Raw genomic sequence first — 12,696 nt, 5'->3', positions numbered from 1 at the left:
AAAGGAAAAATATCAAATAAAAACAACAGACACACACACGCACACACACGCAGAGCGTGGTGATCGGTGAAATATAAACAATATGGGGCAGGTCATTGCATCTGTTTTATTTTTCATTTTTTCTTTATTTGGCTGCGTGTCAGGAGTGCGGCACCTGCCTGTGATGTGGTACCGGTTAAGTACGTTCTCAACGCCTTTTGGCTGACTCGGACTTACTGGGACCACGCGGGTCAGCTAAATATGCAGACGGGAACTTCGTGATGGTAGGTGATGCCCAGCTCTGTAAATGGCTCTGCACATTTTGATGCTGACATCCGGACACAGTTGTCGTTCTAAATTACCATTTTTTAACAAGCTAGGTTTACTCAAATGTGTTGTTTTAGCTGGCAAAATTACAATTGTTATTCTGTCATTTTTGCTATTTTGTTGTTGTACATAAAGTGCCTTGTTACAGCTGGAGCTGTTATGAAATGCGCTATATCGATAAAGTTGTATTGTATTGTATATATAGTTTTATCAGAGTACCCAATTTTCCTCAGGATATCTGAATACCAAAATATTCGATAGCTGCAGCCCTAAAATAAAGGAAATTAAAGTTTCCCCTCCCTAGCTGGTCAAGGACATTTAGGCCAAGGCATTGTTGCTATAGTTTAGCATATTCACCTTGTTCACATGCAAATTGAGTTTTTTGCCCTTGGAAATTGAGCTTTGGGTACATTATAGACGGATAAAACCCTGTTGTGTGTAGGCATAGATTTTTGGGATTTTTTTTTTTTCTTTACCAATGCCCAGTTAGGTAAATATCTGTGTCCACGTGAAATAGTTTTAGTCAAAGGTCCGTCTCTATCTATACATTGTCTTTGTTGGGTGTCCATAGCCTATTATTTTACCCAAATGAAAATCTGTCAGCTTCCTAGGTGTGATCATGGGATCGGCATGCATTGACCAGCTGCTGGAAACGGAGGGTTTCTTAGCAACGCGTGACTCTGGGAACCACTGTGATAACATGCGAAGTAGACGAGCAGCAGACAAAAAGAGATTGTCCAAGGATAGTAATCTGATTTCGCATCCAGCCGCCTGGACTGGAATGAGTCTTTGTAAACTGTTCAACTTCATGTAGACAGTCAGTTGCATTCATCACAGAAATGAGGCAAGATTTTCAAAGGTATTGCCTCAGAACAACTGAAAATTATTGTTTTACCAAATGCTTTTAATACAGGCAGGGCACTACATTCACCCCTTAAACTGAGCTCGGCCTGACTAAATAAACACACTCACATTGTTTCATTTTAATCTTCCAAAGGATGGCATGGCAACAAATGATTTAATTTGATAGCCCTAAAATATGTAAACTGCTCAAGAGTTTTCTTACCAAAGATAATTGAAACAAGAAACAAAGCGACTGCCAGCAAAATATAAATTCCAGTTTTCAGTCCAGCTAGCGGAATCTGGAAATAAAGTTGTGGGCTTAGTCACAAAGGTGGAGTGGGTCCGCACCCAGTTTAACGACCGCAGAGCTGCTTTTCTTCTCTGTGTTTGTGTTACCACTGGAATTAACATCAGGAAATTAATCTTGTCTGCGTTAACTGTCTGGCAGTCTGAGGCACGGCGACCGTTGCGTGACATATTGAGCTGTGGACACGCTACAGGAGGACAGGGGTTGGGTGGGGCAGGCTTGGTTTGTGGGGCTGTCAGAGAGAAGAATAAGAGAGAGAGAGAGAGAGAGAGAGAGAGAGAGAGAACACGTTCCCTCTATATCTATTTTACATTGAATATAAGTTTAATAAAGAGCCGCTAGCTGCAGGTGGGACTGCAGATTTTTCCATGACTCAGAGCGTGGAAAGTGCTGTCATACTGTATGTAACTCTCTCAGCTTGTCAGATCGACTGCCTGGCTTAGAATTTAAGGCATAGAAAGTACCTTTCCTTGATTACTTTCATCAACAGTGTTGGGAGTAAAGCTTTACAATATTAACGCAAGACAGTCACTGTTGTTTTTTTTTGCTCGAACGCAAGGTCCACCATCAGAGGCACTGACCTTCATTTACAATTTAAATTCTAATGCAGCGTTGTCTTGAGATACGAGATACGCGTTGTCGTTCGATTTTTGCTTTGACCTGCGTGCACACACTTGCAATATGAGGACTGTATGGTGGCAGTGAACCCAACTCAACACAAATAAAATAAAAAGCAGTTTGGCAAATAGTTGAGCATTTCTTCAAAAAAGAGACTTCAAGCTAGGTATTTAAACCAATTAAACCGAAAACAAGGTAACGACCACCCACAGCTCACCTGTTTTCTGAAGCTCAGCCATGATTGGTCGTTATCTGAGCCCTGAGGGTATGTGATGTCATTTTCAGTCCACAGAAGTGACAAAATGGCTGCCCCCTGAGATGGCTAAAAGCGGGTGGATTTTGCTGCTTAACTCAAATTCCACAAACGCAATATTAATCACAATGCCTTGTCTCGACTAGGGGGCCTGCACAGAACATATTCTGGAAAAAAATATGTTTGGGTTGACTTCCCCTTCAAGCAACAGATTAACACAAATGTCACATAAATTTCCATTCATTTCAGTGAGGAAAGATGTCTTGAGGTCAGTGTTATGTGCTACAAGTGTGGTCAGGGAACGAATTAAACTGGTATCTCAAGGCACCACTGTATTTGTTTCATGAAATCGTTTACTCCCAGTCTGTCCTCTTCATTTTGCAGCCCTTCTCTTGGCTACAATGCTTCCTATCATGTTTGTGGATTGTTTTTCGTCCAATCAGATTTGAACCTGCCCAGGCCCCAAGGCGTCTAGAATCAATAGTGCTGGCCGATGTAACTTCAACTATTAGCCATGGGACTGTTTCTTTATCCAGTCAGATTTCACTTTTGTTCTCACAGGGCCTTTCAATGACATTAGCATTTTCTGACCTCTGGTTGGGCAGGATAAAGCTTGTGAAAGCCAACTTTGGCAACAAAAACACTGTAACAATCTACTGGTGAATTCTGTATACATGAATACTTTTGATAATCAGCATCTCTGATTGGTATGATGTATTTTATTTGACTGTATTGTGTTTTGACATGATTCTGAATAGGTCAAGATGATGTGCATGTCACAATTGCATGCTATTATATTGCACTTTTGTATAGTGTCGATGGTTTCTATAATTGCAAAATGATTTGTTGGGGTTAATCACCACTGAAGGTGTCGGCACAATAACACATGGCACAATTCTGCTATTGCAGTTTTATGGTACCCATATTGTAATGTCTGCATCAACGTGGCGAAACCTTACGTTAATCAGTTTTAGATGCCGCAGAACACCTTTAAAAAGCTTTCCGACAGGATTTTATAATCGTCTGCATTTGCGTTTACTCATGCGGAGTTGCTCCTCTCTGTGACTTGGGTTTCACTTTAACTGTCATTTTCCCGCTTGTTTGACAGAACTGTTTGGTAGGATTTTTTTTTAACTCATTCACTGCCAGACATTTTCAGAGCCTTTTTTACCCTAACGTTTGAAAAAAATTGAACAAATATAAATTAGTTCCTGGGATTGAATGGCTGGACTGTGAAAAGACAAGTAAATTCGACAACGGCAGTGAATGATGAAGTGACTGTTGATCAGGGATGTGCTGAGACAAAAATGCTGCTTTTGACTGTTTTATTTGTTTGTTTGTATTGTTTTTGCTTTTAAACTGTTGTTAGAGACGGGCAAGACCCACCACACTCTCTTCATGCGAGTCTTTGGGACTTGGACTTTGATCCAAGCCACTGCTGGTTTTTGACATATTGTTGCACTGATGTAATGTGGTAGTTTGGTTTTAATTTCATATTTCATATGACAAAATGCGTATGGTCTTGGTTAGTTGACAGCTTGTTGTGAAAGTGTCTGCACACTTATTTATTGCAATTACAGGAGGAATGGTTCCCTCTTACTTTCCTTCTCTCTGACTGTGTCTGTTTCATACGGTTAAACGGGAGTTGGTCAGTGATCAGGAGAAACAAAATACAATATTCCCCGAAGGTCATGATGACATCACAAGTACACCGCCAGGATCCATAGCTTTGCTATTTTAGTGTTGTACATAAATAATGTACTTTCTCTCCCACTGTTTAGCTAAGCTGAGGGGGCTTTGCTCATTAGATTGTGCGGGTATACCTAATGCAACGTCTGATGAGTCAGTAATGATGGCAGTTTGAATGTTTATGTGCTGAGGTGTGTGTGCTGGCAGGTGGTAAGTTACACACGGCTGTGTTTGCACAAACTCCACTCCACGGAGGGCCACAATTACTTTTGCTGTTCTCATTTTTCAGGTTATTTTTCTAAAAAACCATGAACCATTTCGTCATCGTGGTGCTTTTCAGGTGTTTGTTTGTTTTGGACGTCCACAACTGACCAATCGCTCTTACAATTCTTTGTTTATTTTTTTTTAGTTGGGCTGTTTTATGTGTAAAGGAAAATACTTTTTAATGGTCCCTAATGCTCCACTACCACGTCAAGAGACAACCTTGTACTAACTTACGCACATATTTGTTTACTTCGGTGTATTAGGGCCCCACACCAGAAAGTTACTTTTTGAAAAAAGTCAAAAGTGCTGATGTGCCAAAACAATAATTGTTTGTGAAATGAATAACTTGAAAATGTGGTCCTATTATAGAGGAAAGTGCGACTCCTTCATACTCGTTTGAAGGCAATATATGGTGCTGTTTTTCAACATTTTAGGAGGCAATTGTGCATTTTAAGCCCTCCGTTTTGAGAAACGTTCCAAATGATAAGGTGACACCAAGACTTTTGCAAAAATAGATACGCATGGAAAGCAGTTAGTCTCTTGGGGAACTTGGGCCCCAAATTGTGTAGATTAGATTTGTCGACAAGATGCATTGATAGAAACTTTCTTGAGCAGCAGATTCCACCCGAGCCCAGTCATAAGCTTCTTGTCCAGACATGTCCTCTGCGTGGAGAAGAAGAACATAACACAGGACCTGACAAGGAGACCCTTTTTTCTTCCATGCCCTGTCTTCATTACTCAACTGCTGTCTGTCACTTGCAGCAGTGCTCATTCACTCTCTATACAGACACACACAAGATGATACATGTTTCTCTTCTGTCTTTGTCCTTCCTATTTTTCACACATCATTACGAATGACAAAACTCCACCAGTGAGTGAGAGAGCAGCTTTATTTGTATCAGTGCAGGTCCACTGTGGCTCTCTTGCAGCTGTTGTGTCCAGCAGTGACCCTGTGTGGGGTTCATGTCCTGTGTGGGAGGCTGTGACAGCCTTGCGGTTGTGCGTTTCTGTCTGAGCTAGCCCGCATTAAGCACAATTGCACACAACTTTGTGTGCAGCCGCTGTAAAGTGAGCATTTCCTTGGTGTGATTTGTGTTAGGGGCAGTTGAACCCATATTCAGTTAGATCAACATAGTTGTGTTAAATTCTTGCTGCCGGCTCTTAGCGCTAAAATACAAAGCCTTAATGGAAAACATGCTGAGCAGTTCTCAAAAACGTCTCTTTTATCTGTCCCCCATGCTTCTTTTTTTCTTTGGGTTTTTGTCCTATTTAAATTCCACAAACCACCCCGGTGAAGCAACTTGAGGTTTCTCCATTTTGCGGTGAATCTGCAGGCTCCGTTCAGATCAAGGTTCAAGCTGTGCCAAAAGAGCCGCGTCACTTGTGACACAAACATACAATGTAGCACTGCCAAGGCAGAGGCAAGCCGCCGGTGGGGAGAAGCCGCCGCGCCGCGCCGCGCCCTGGCCCGGAGGCCCAGAGGCCCAGAGGCCCACCCCTTCGTGGAAAAGGGCACCGCGCAGGGCTACTGCTCGCTTCCACCACTGCTATAATTATGCTGCCCACTTCTTTTTATAATTCCTGAAAAAACATCTTCATTCTCAGCCACTGTGCCTCTGCTGGTATTTATATATGGCATGAAACTGACCTTGCTCTCCTTTTGTGGGACTGATACAAATGCATTATATTATATTCCCAAGCGTTACTCTTGTGTTTTTCTACTCATTTTCTTGCTACTTCATTAGGTACGACTGCATGATTTAATGAGGTACAAGCAATGGTTTCTGTCATGATCTGTGTTTTTGTTGATATGGATTTGGTTTTGTCATGTTTTCCATGTGTCCCTTTTTGCATGTCTTGTATGTGTCATTAGTTTTGTGTCCTCCTGTACTCGTCAGCCCGATCTCTCGTCTCTACCAATCAGCTCCCTCCAACCACTCGTGTCTTGTCCTCGTGTCCCTCGTTGCCTTGTCTGTTTACGTGTATTTAGTTCCCCGGTTTCTTTCTTTGTTGGATCATTTCTTGTTGCTCCTGTTTCTCTTGTCCTATTTCTAGTAATGGTTAATCTACTCCCGTTGTGCATGCTTGCAGGTGATCAGTTATACATTGTAGTTCTTGCACAAACTTCACACTCGGAGTTACTTTTGCCCTTCTCATGTTTTCCCCCCCTAATTTATCCTGAACAATTTCGTCATCGTGCCGCTTTTCGAGTGTTTGTTTGCCTTAGATGGGCTACAAGGCACCCTCACAAAGTCCAAATGGGTTGCTAGGGAAGATGAGAAGGAATTTCTTCAAGTCAGTAAATCTATGGAGGACTGTGGCCAAAGAGGACAAACAGTGTTCTCCCTTAAAGGAGTCGGTTTAGTACATTGAACTCCCACTCATCATTGAGAGAATTTGTTCTCAAGTGACACCTCTTGTCTCACCTATGTATCATCCATTCTGCCTGCGGTAGGCTGTTTGTCCATCCTAATGTGTATGTGGTTAGCCTTTTAGAAATGTTTGCTCTTTTATAGTGCTGGGAAATAAATGGAAATTGTTTTGGGCGGGTGTAGTGAAATGAAGCGGTTGTGTGTTCCATCTGTCTGACTCTAGAGTTGATGTCACTTGTTGACTAGTTTGGATGGCAAGGAAGGGAACAGGTTTGTTTATCCTCTGACTGACGTCATTTTGTGATTACAATTTTATACTTCAGCTGTCTCTCTCTCTCTCTCTCTCTCGCTTTAACACGCACACAAACACAAAGTCCAATCACAGCTGACCGGAGACACAGAACATATGAACTCAATTTTCTCCCAGAGAAAGCTCAAACAACCAACACAACAACACAACATTCATGCTGACGTATGCAGATAGGAAGGAATTCAATAAAAAACATACAAGGAGGCGCAGCGGTCAGATGAAAGGAAGACTCGCAAGGCAGCAAGTTGGAATTTAGCACATCTGTTAGCTTGGCAGGGCTCTCAATCATGTGTGATGTTTAGAAGGCTGGAAGATGGTCAGAGAGCGACGGGCGAGGTCATCTCTGCGCTCACTCGCATGTTTTTCACCAGTAGGTACAAGAATGAACTTTTACCCCCTCATTCCTCTTTTGGTAATGAATCGTAAGAATGTTTCCTCTTTCAAGTTGGAATGTTTCACATGATCTTAATAACGGAATTACACACTGCAATAGATTTGCACAATTCTGCTTTTATTTCTGAGATTGCATTGCCACAGAGCTCAGTAACTTCCGTTGTGTTCTGCGTAACACGTTAAGAGCTTCTGTAAATGTCTTGGCGAGTTAAGCTGCTTTTCAGACAAGAGGCCAACTTGTGCTTACCGTCTGCTGTAGCAACTTGACAAATGTGATGAAGGAGAATTGACGGATCGGAATAGTCTATATACAATACAAATTAATGTTCATTTCTCATTCATGTCCCACAACATGCACGTGGAACCTCATCCTCCATGGTTTTATGGACCTTGAATTGTGCACTTTGGCCAGTCATGCTGGCACAGAAATGGGACTTTTGCACACTGTTTCCACAGTTACATATCTTGGTAAGTCAAGATCCAGGGAGAAGAGCTCAAGTCCAAGTCCAACCCTTGATTGATGAACTAATTGCGAATATTCTTTGTTCATCTACCTTTCATCCATTTTCTATAGCACGTGTCCTCATTAGGGTCACAGTAAAGCTGGCGAGGCCAGTGTACACCCTCGACTGGTTATTGGCCAATAGCAGGGCCTCTGTCTGTTGCGCATTTTCTCATTTTGTGGTATTTTACCCTGTTGTGTGCCAGGATGAACTAAATCTGTGTGCACCACTGTTTCTTTCTCTTTTCATAAATTATATAGAGCTGCCACAGACCTCTGACTGAACCACATTTGACAACATAGATAATGAAACAATAATTATGCTTGGTAAATATAGGCAGCACGTAAAGTTAGCATGTCGTCCTCACAGTCAAGTGGCCCTGGGTTCGGAATTTGGCTTTGGCCTTCCTGTGTGATGTTTGCATGTTCTCCCCGTGCTTGCGTGGGTTTTCTCTCAAGCATGCCAGATTCTTCCTACATTCTAAAAACATGGATGGCAACAGGTCCAGGGTGTAGCCAAGTCCCACCCGAACCCAGCTGGGATAAGCTTTAATTCACCTGCGAGACTGATGAGGACAAGCACTATAGAAAACGGGTGGATGGTTGCGTGGATTACAATTACAGTTTGCTCTATGCCAGTGAGTTAGGCGATTGTTTTACTTTGGGTGATTCGTACAATACAAAATAAAATCATAATGTGGCTCATTCTAGTCACTTCTTGAATGAGCGTCATGCGTTTTGCTGTCTTTAATGTCAATGTACTGATTGGCTTCACCATTTTCCGTTTCTCCCCCAGTTGCTGCGGCATGTAACGGTATCTGAAAAGCGCTGGAGGGCCCGGACGCGCACAGGCGGGGTGGACGGGTGGAGCGATGAAGCCGAACAGGGATTTCAAAGCGGCGACTGTGATGATGAGGACGAGTGTACTGGCGTGTCTGGCCTGGGACCACCACCACGACGTAAACGGTTACGCGTCTTTGCAGGTGAGGTGCATGCATTCATTTATGACCCTTTTGTCCATTGCAGGGTGCCTCCTCGACTTACCGCAGATGTACAAAAGCAGGTAATATTAGGTACAATGAGGTACTGTTTCTACCTGGTCAGCCGGGTTTCAAGTGTGCAGAGCCAACACTGTATGGATGATGTAAACAACCTCTAGTCGCTCATTGAAGAAGCGGATTCTTCACCAGTGGTTCTTTGTCATATTTTAGAACACATAACTTAAAATGACAGAAAGAAGTTGCCGTTACTACCAACCCCCCACTCAAATAAATTATTTCACCTCACCAGAAGGAGGCCCTCCCTCCCCATTGTTGTTGTGTGTTTGCGTGTGTTCATTCATTCAATCTGCCGTGCTTAATTCGTAGCTTTGCACACTCCTTTTTTAAAGGGCCCCCAAACCAAGGCAATACAGCGGACCCCCAAAATTCATGCAGGGTAGGGACCGAGCCTGACTGCAAATAGTGAATTTATGTAAATAACTGACGCTACCCTGAAAGTCATTATAATTGCCTATATTTCTATCTTAAACCAGGGGTCACCAACCTATTTGAACCCGAGAGCTACTGATAAATGCAAAGGGCTATCAGTGTGATACACATTTCTGAAATAACTAATTTTCTAAAATTACCTTTAATATATTTATTATTTATTATATATCATTATGAATAATTAATGATAGTCATTTATGTGAAGACACAGATCATGTTAATATTGATGCCCAATAATCAGGAAACAGATTATATACAGAGCACTTTACCCTTTTTTGTCTGTCTGTTCTCCGTCCTCGTCCCTCCGTCCTTATTCATAAAAATGATCGTCCTCCGACCCTGTCCGTACTCGTCTTTTTAAAGCACTTCCGTACATTCCTTCGGTCGGCGGACCGGTCCGTCGATCTGACAGAATGCCCATCTCTGTTAAATGCACAAGCTAGCAAATGAGTAAAATAAACAGACGTATTTGGAAAGTTACAGATTCCACTGGTTTTCATGTTGTGTTTAGCCCTTGTTTGGTGAAACTTTTGTGAGCCAAAACAGACATGGGCACCACAGTGTACAGTATCACTCTCCCACTGACTGTCAATCACAAGTCTTAACACGGCTGCTGTTAGATTTGTGAATGGAAGAGCAAGCTTCACATTCACAAATGTGAAAATGCACAAAATGGAAGAGCAAGCTTCACATTCACCCACAACAGACGTGCCTTCCACCATGTAAGTTTGGGAATTGGACAACTAGGTTGACGTTTTGCTGGTGTGCTTACAAATGACAGTAATGGTTGGTTCTCAATTTAAAAAACCTTCACTTCAATTTATGAGATGGTCTGTGAAAACATTTTGGTGACAGGCTGTTAAGTAGCTGTTCATTAACCAAACTAGATCCATCCGCTGTAAAACTGGTAAGCGCACCACAAGTTTCCCACTGCAGAGAGTCAAAGTGAGCAGAGTCCAAGCAGAGGTGTTTACATGACTACTGTACATCTTGACACCAATGTGACACTATGAGGTGGTAGATGTGAGACTTCCTCAGGTAGCCGCCTCGCCTCAACCTCTTGACCTCATCCCTGTCAGTTAAAAATGGTCAGACAGGCTCCCCTTAGACCAAATAAAGAACAACTGAGGCTACAAACTGCTTGGAGAAAAGAAACCAAACAGAAAAAGAGGGAGAAAACTGCCAGGGAGCAGGAACAAGGGAGCTCAATACGCCGACACAAAGCCAGTGCAGCTGAGCAAACAAGGCCAAGGGAGTAGTCCTCCTGTTGGGGAAGTTGTGGCAGAGATTTGGGTTTTCTGGACAGGCAGCGAAAGTAAGGAGCAGAGGCTAAGAGGAATCCTGCAGGCCCATCACTCCAGCGGACTTGGCCGTGAGAGCCTCATGCCCTCACTTTTGGACTCGACTGTATCACTTCAATACACATCAAACGGTGTTTTATTTCTTTACAAGCTCCTGAAGGTTGACTCAGTGGGACATTAAAGCTCTTTTTATAAGCCTAGCTCCTTTTAAAATTCCGTTCCATTTTCTTCCATCTGCTTGATAAATTAGCAGATGAAGCGGGGTACAGATACTGAATATTGGGCAGAATTTTTACATTTTGCCTCCCTTCCAATCAGCAAGTCCCTGAAAGATTATCCTGTGCTGTGGGATATGTTAAGAGTGATTTTCTTTGATCTGCTCAAAAAAGAGTCGGCTGACAATAAAAAAAATATATATTGTTAAACTTGTTCAATATTTACATAAAGTATCATCTTTATGTGGGAGGACAACCGCGACTGAGTGATCATGATGTGAAACGAAACAAGATCCAATCATAAAGTAACCTAAAATGTGCGCTGGTGCCGAATACAACGTGAGGCAACTGCTTGTGTTGAGTGTTTCAAGTCATTCAACACAATAAAAATGACAAGAAGAGTTTGGAATCACAATGTAGATAAGGTAACAGTTAGCCTAGCTCCTTCTACAGTACTTCTTCTACTACAACTCCTACTAGTGACGGGTCCTACGCATCAACACGTCGGCGCATGCGTCAAGTTAATCACTAACGCCTCTGTGTGGGTGTGCATATAAAAAGACGTGTGACCAATACAGCTGCTGTATCGTTCAGACGCTACGTGTTACTGAGGTGCCAAACTTAAAGTGGAAGTCAACCCAAACATATTTTTTTCAAGAATATGTTCTATGCAAGCCCACCAGTTGAAATGCCTATTCTGATAAATATTGAGTTTGTGGGATAAGAGTTAATCCATCCGTTTTCCTTTCAAAATGGCCGCCCCCTGAAATGGCTAAAAATGGGTGGATATTGCTGCTTAGCTCATATTTCACAAACGCAATATTAATCAAAATGCTGTGGTTCAACTAGTGGGCCTGCTGGGAACATATTCTTGAAAAAAATATGTTTGGGTTCATGTCCGCTTTAAGGAAGCGCATCTGTCAGCGGGTTGCGTCTCTGCCATCACATCTCTTTTGAAGCTCAATTCTTTCCTTCAAGTCAGTGTGATAGGGATCCTGAAAGAAGAAGAAAGGATTCCACCTTGTGGGACCATTTTGAACTCATATCAGCAAATAAGATACTTTCCGTGCCTTCTACAAAGGTGCAGGTCGGGTTGATTGATTGATTTGTCATGCGTATCATTCATGGAACTATATTACGGAATTATTTTATTTGTTTTTTTCATTGTTGAACATCAAACATCCATGCATTAGATTAAGCAGTTCTGAAATATATTATGAGCCTTGCTATGTTTTGCCAAATGGAAAGGTTTGCATTGAAAGTGTTTCGCTAATTGATACATGTAATCACTTAAATCTATCTGCTTCCTCCGCAATTTTTAAGCCTACCAGCCACATCAATACATTGTGAGAGTGTTTTTCAAAGCTTGTGAAATAGCTGGAAAAAGGAATCACTAAACTGCCAAAACACTGGAGAAAATGTTTTTCTTTTCAGTACCAGACATTTTCAGACCCTCATTTACCCTAACATTTAAAACATTTTAAGAAAATATGAATAAGGTCCCGGGATTGAACAGCGGGACTGTGATACGACATATTAATATGTCTTGGGGATTGAATGAGTTAAATACAAATGCCTCAAAGACAAGTACATAACAAACATCATTTCCCAATTGCAACACTTTCACACTGATTTTCACATTGACACGTTCACATGATTGACTGTATATTTCAAAGACATATTAAACTTTGATTCACTTAGCACACCTTGTACAGATAAGCGGATCAGATAATGGATGGACGGATACACAAAATAATATACAATACAAACTAAACTAAACAATATGTTATACATTGTAGGTTGCCTGCAATGCAATGATGTAAGATCCAGCAG

The 12,696-nt window shown here is 41.9% G+C and overlaps 1 protein-coding gene across 5 annotated transcripts in view; it reads left to right on the top strand.

Annotated features, from left to right (window-relative positions):
• Positions 1 to 12,696, top strand: part of gpc3 (glypican 3) — a 147,450-nt gene that overhangs the window by 114,045 nt on the left and 20,709 nt on the right. For 3 of the 5 annotated variants that reach the window (XM_086024487.1, XM_086024484.1, XM_086024488.1), the window contains one exon: positions 8,654 to 8,840. In XM_086024487.1, coding sequence (XP_085880613.1) covers positions 8,654 to 8,840 — 187 coding nt within the window. Of the gene's footprint in view, positions 1 to 8,653; positions 8,841 to 8,883; positions 9,541 to 12,696 lie in introns of those variants that run through there. The other 2 variants (XM_086024485.1, XM_086024486.1) reach the window with 2 other exon arrangements.

Source organism: Filicampus tigris, chromosome 2 (genome assembly GCF_054856515.1).
Source record: "Filicampus tigris isolate MCC_2025a chromosome 2, RoL_Ftig_1.0, whole genome shotgun sequence".
Lineage (NCBI taxonomy): Eukaryota > Metazoa > Chordata > Actinopteri > Syngnathiformes > Syngnathidae > Filicampus > Filicampus tigris.
Note: the sequence above shows the minus strand (reverse complement) of the source record. Positions and strands in the feature narration are given on the sequence as shown.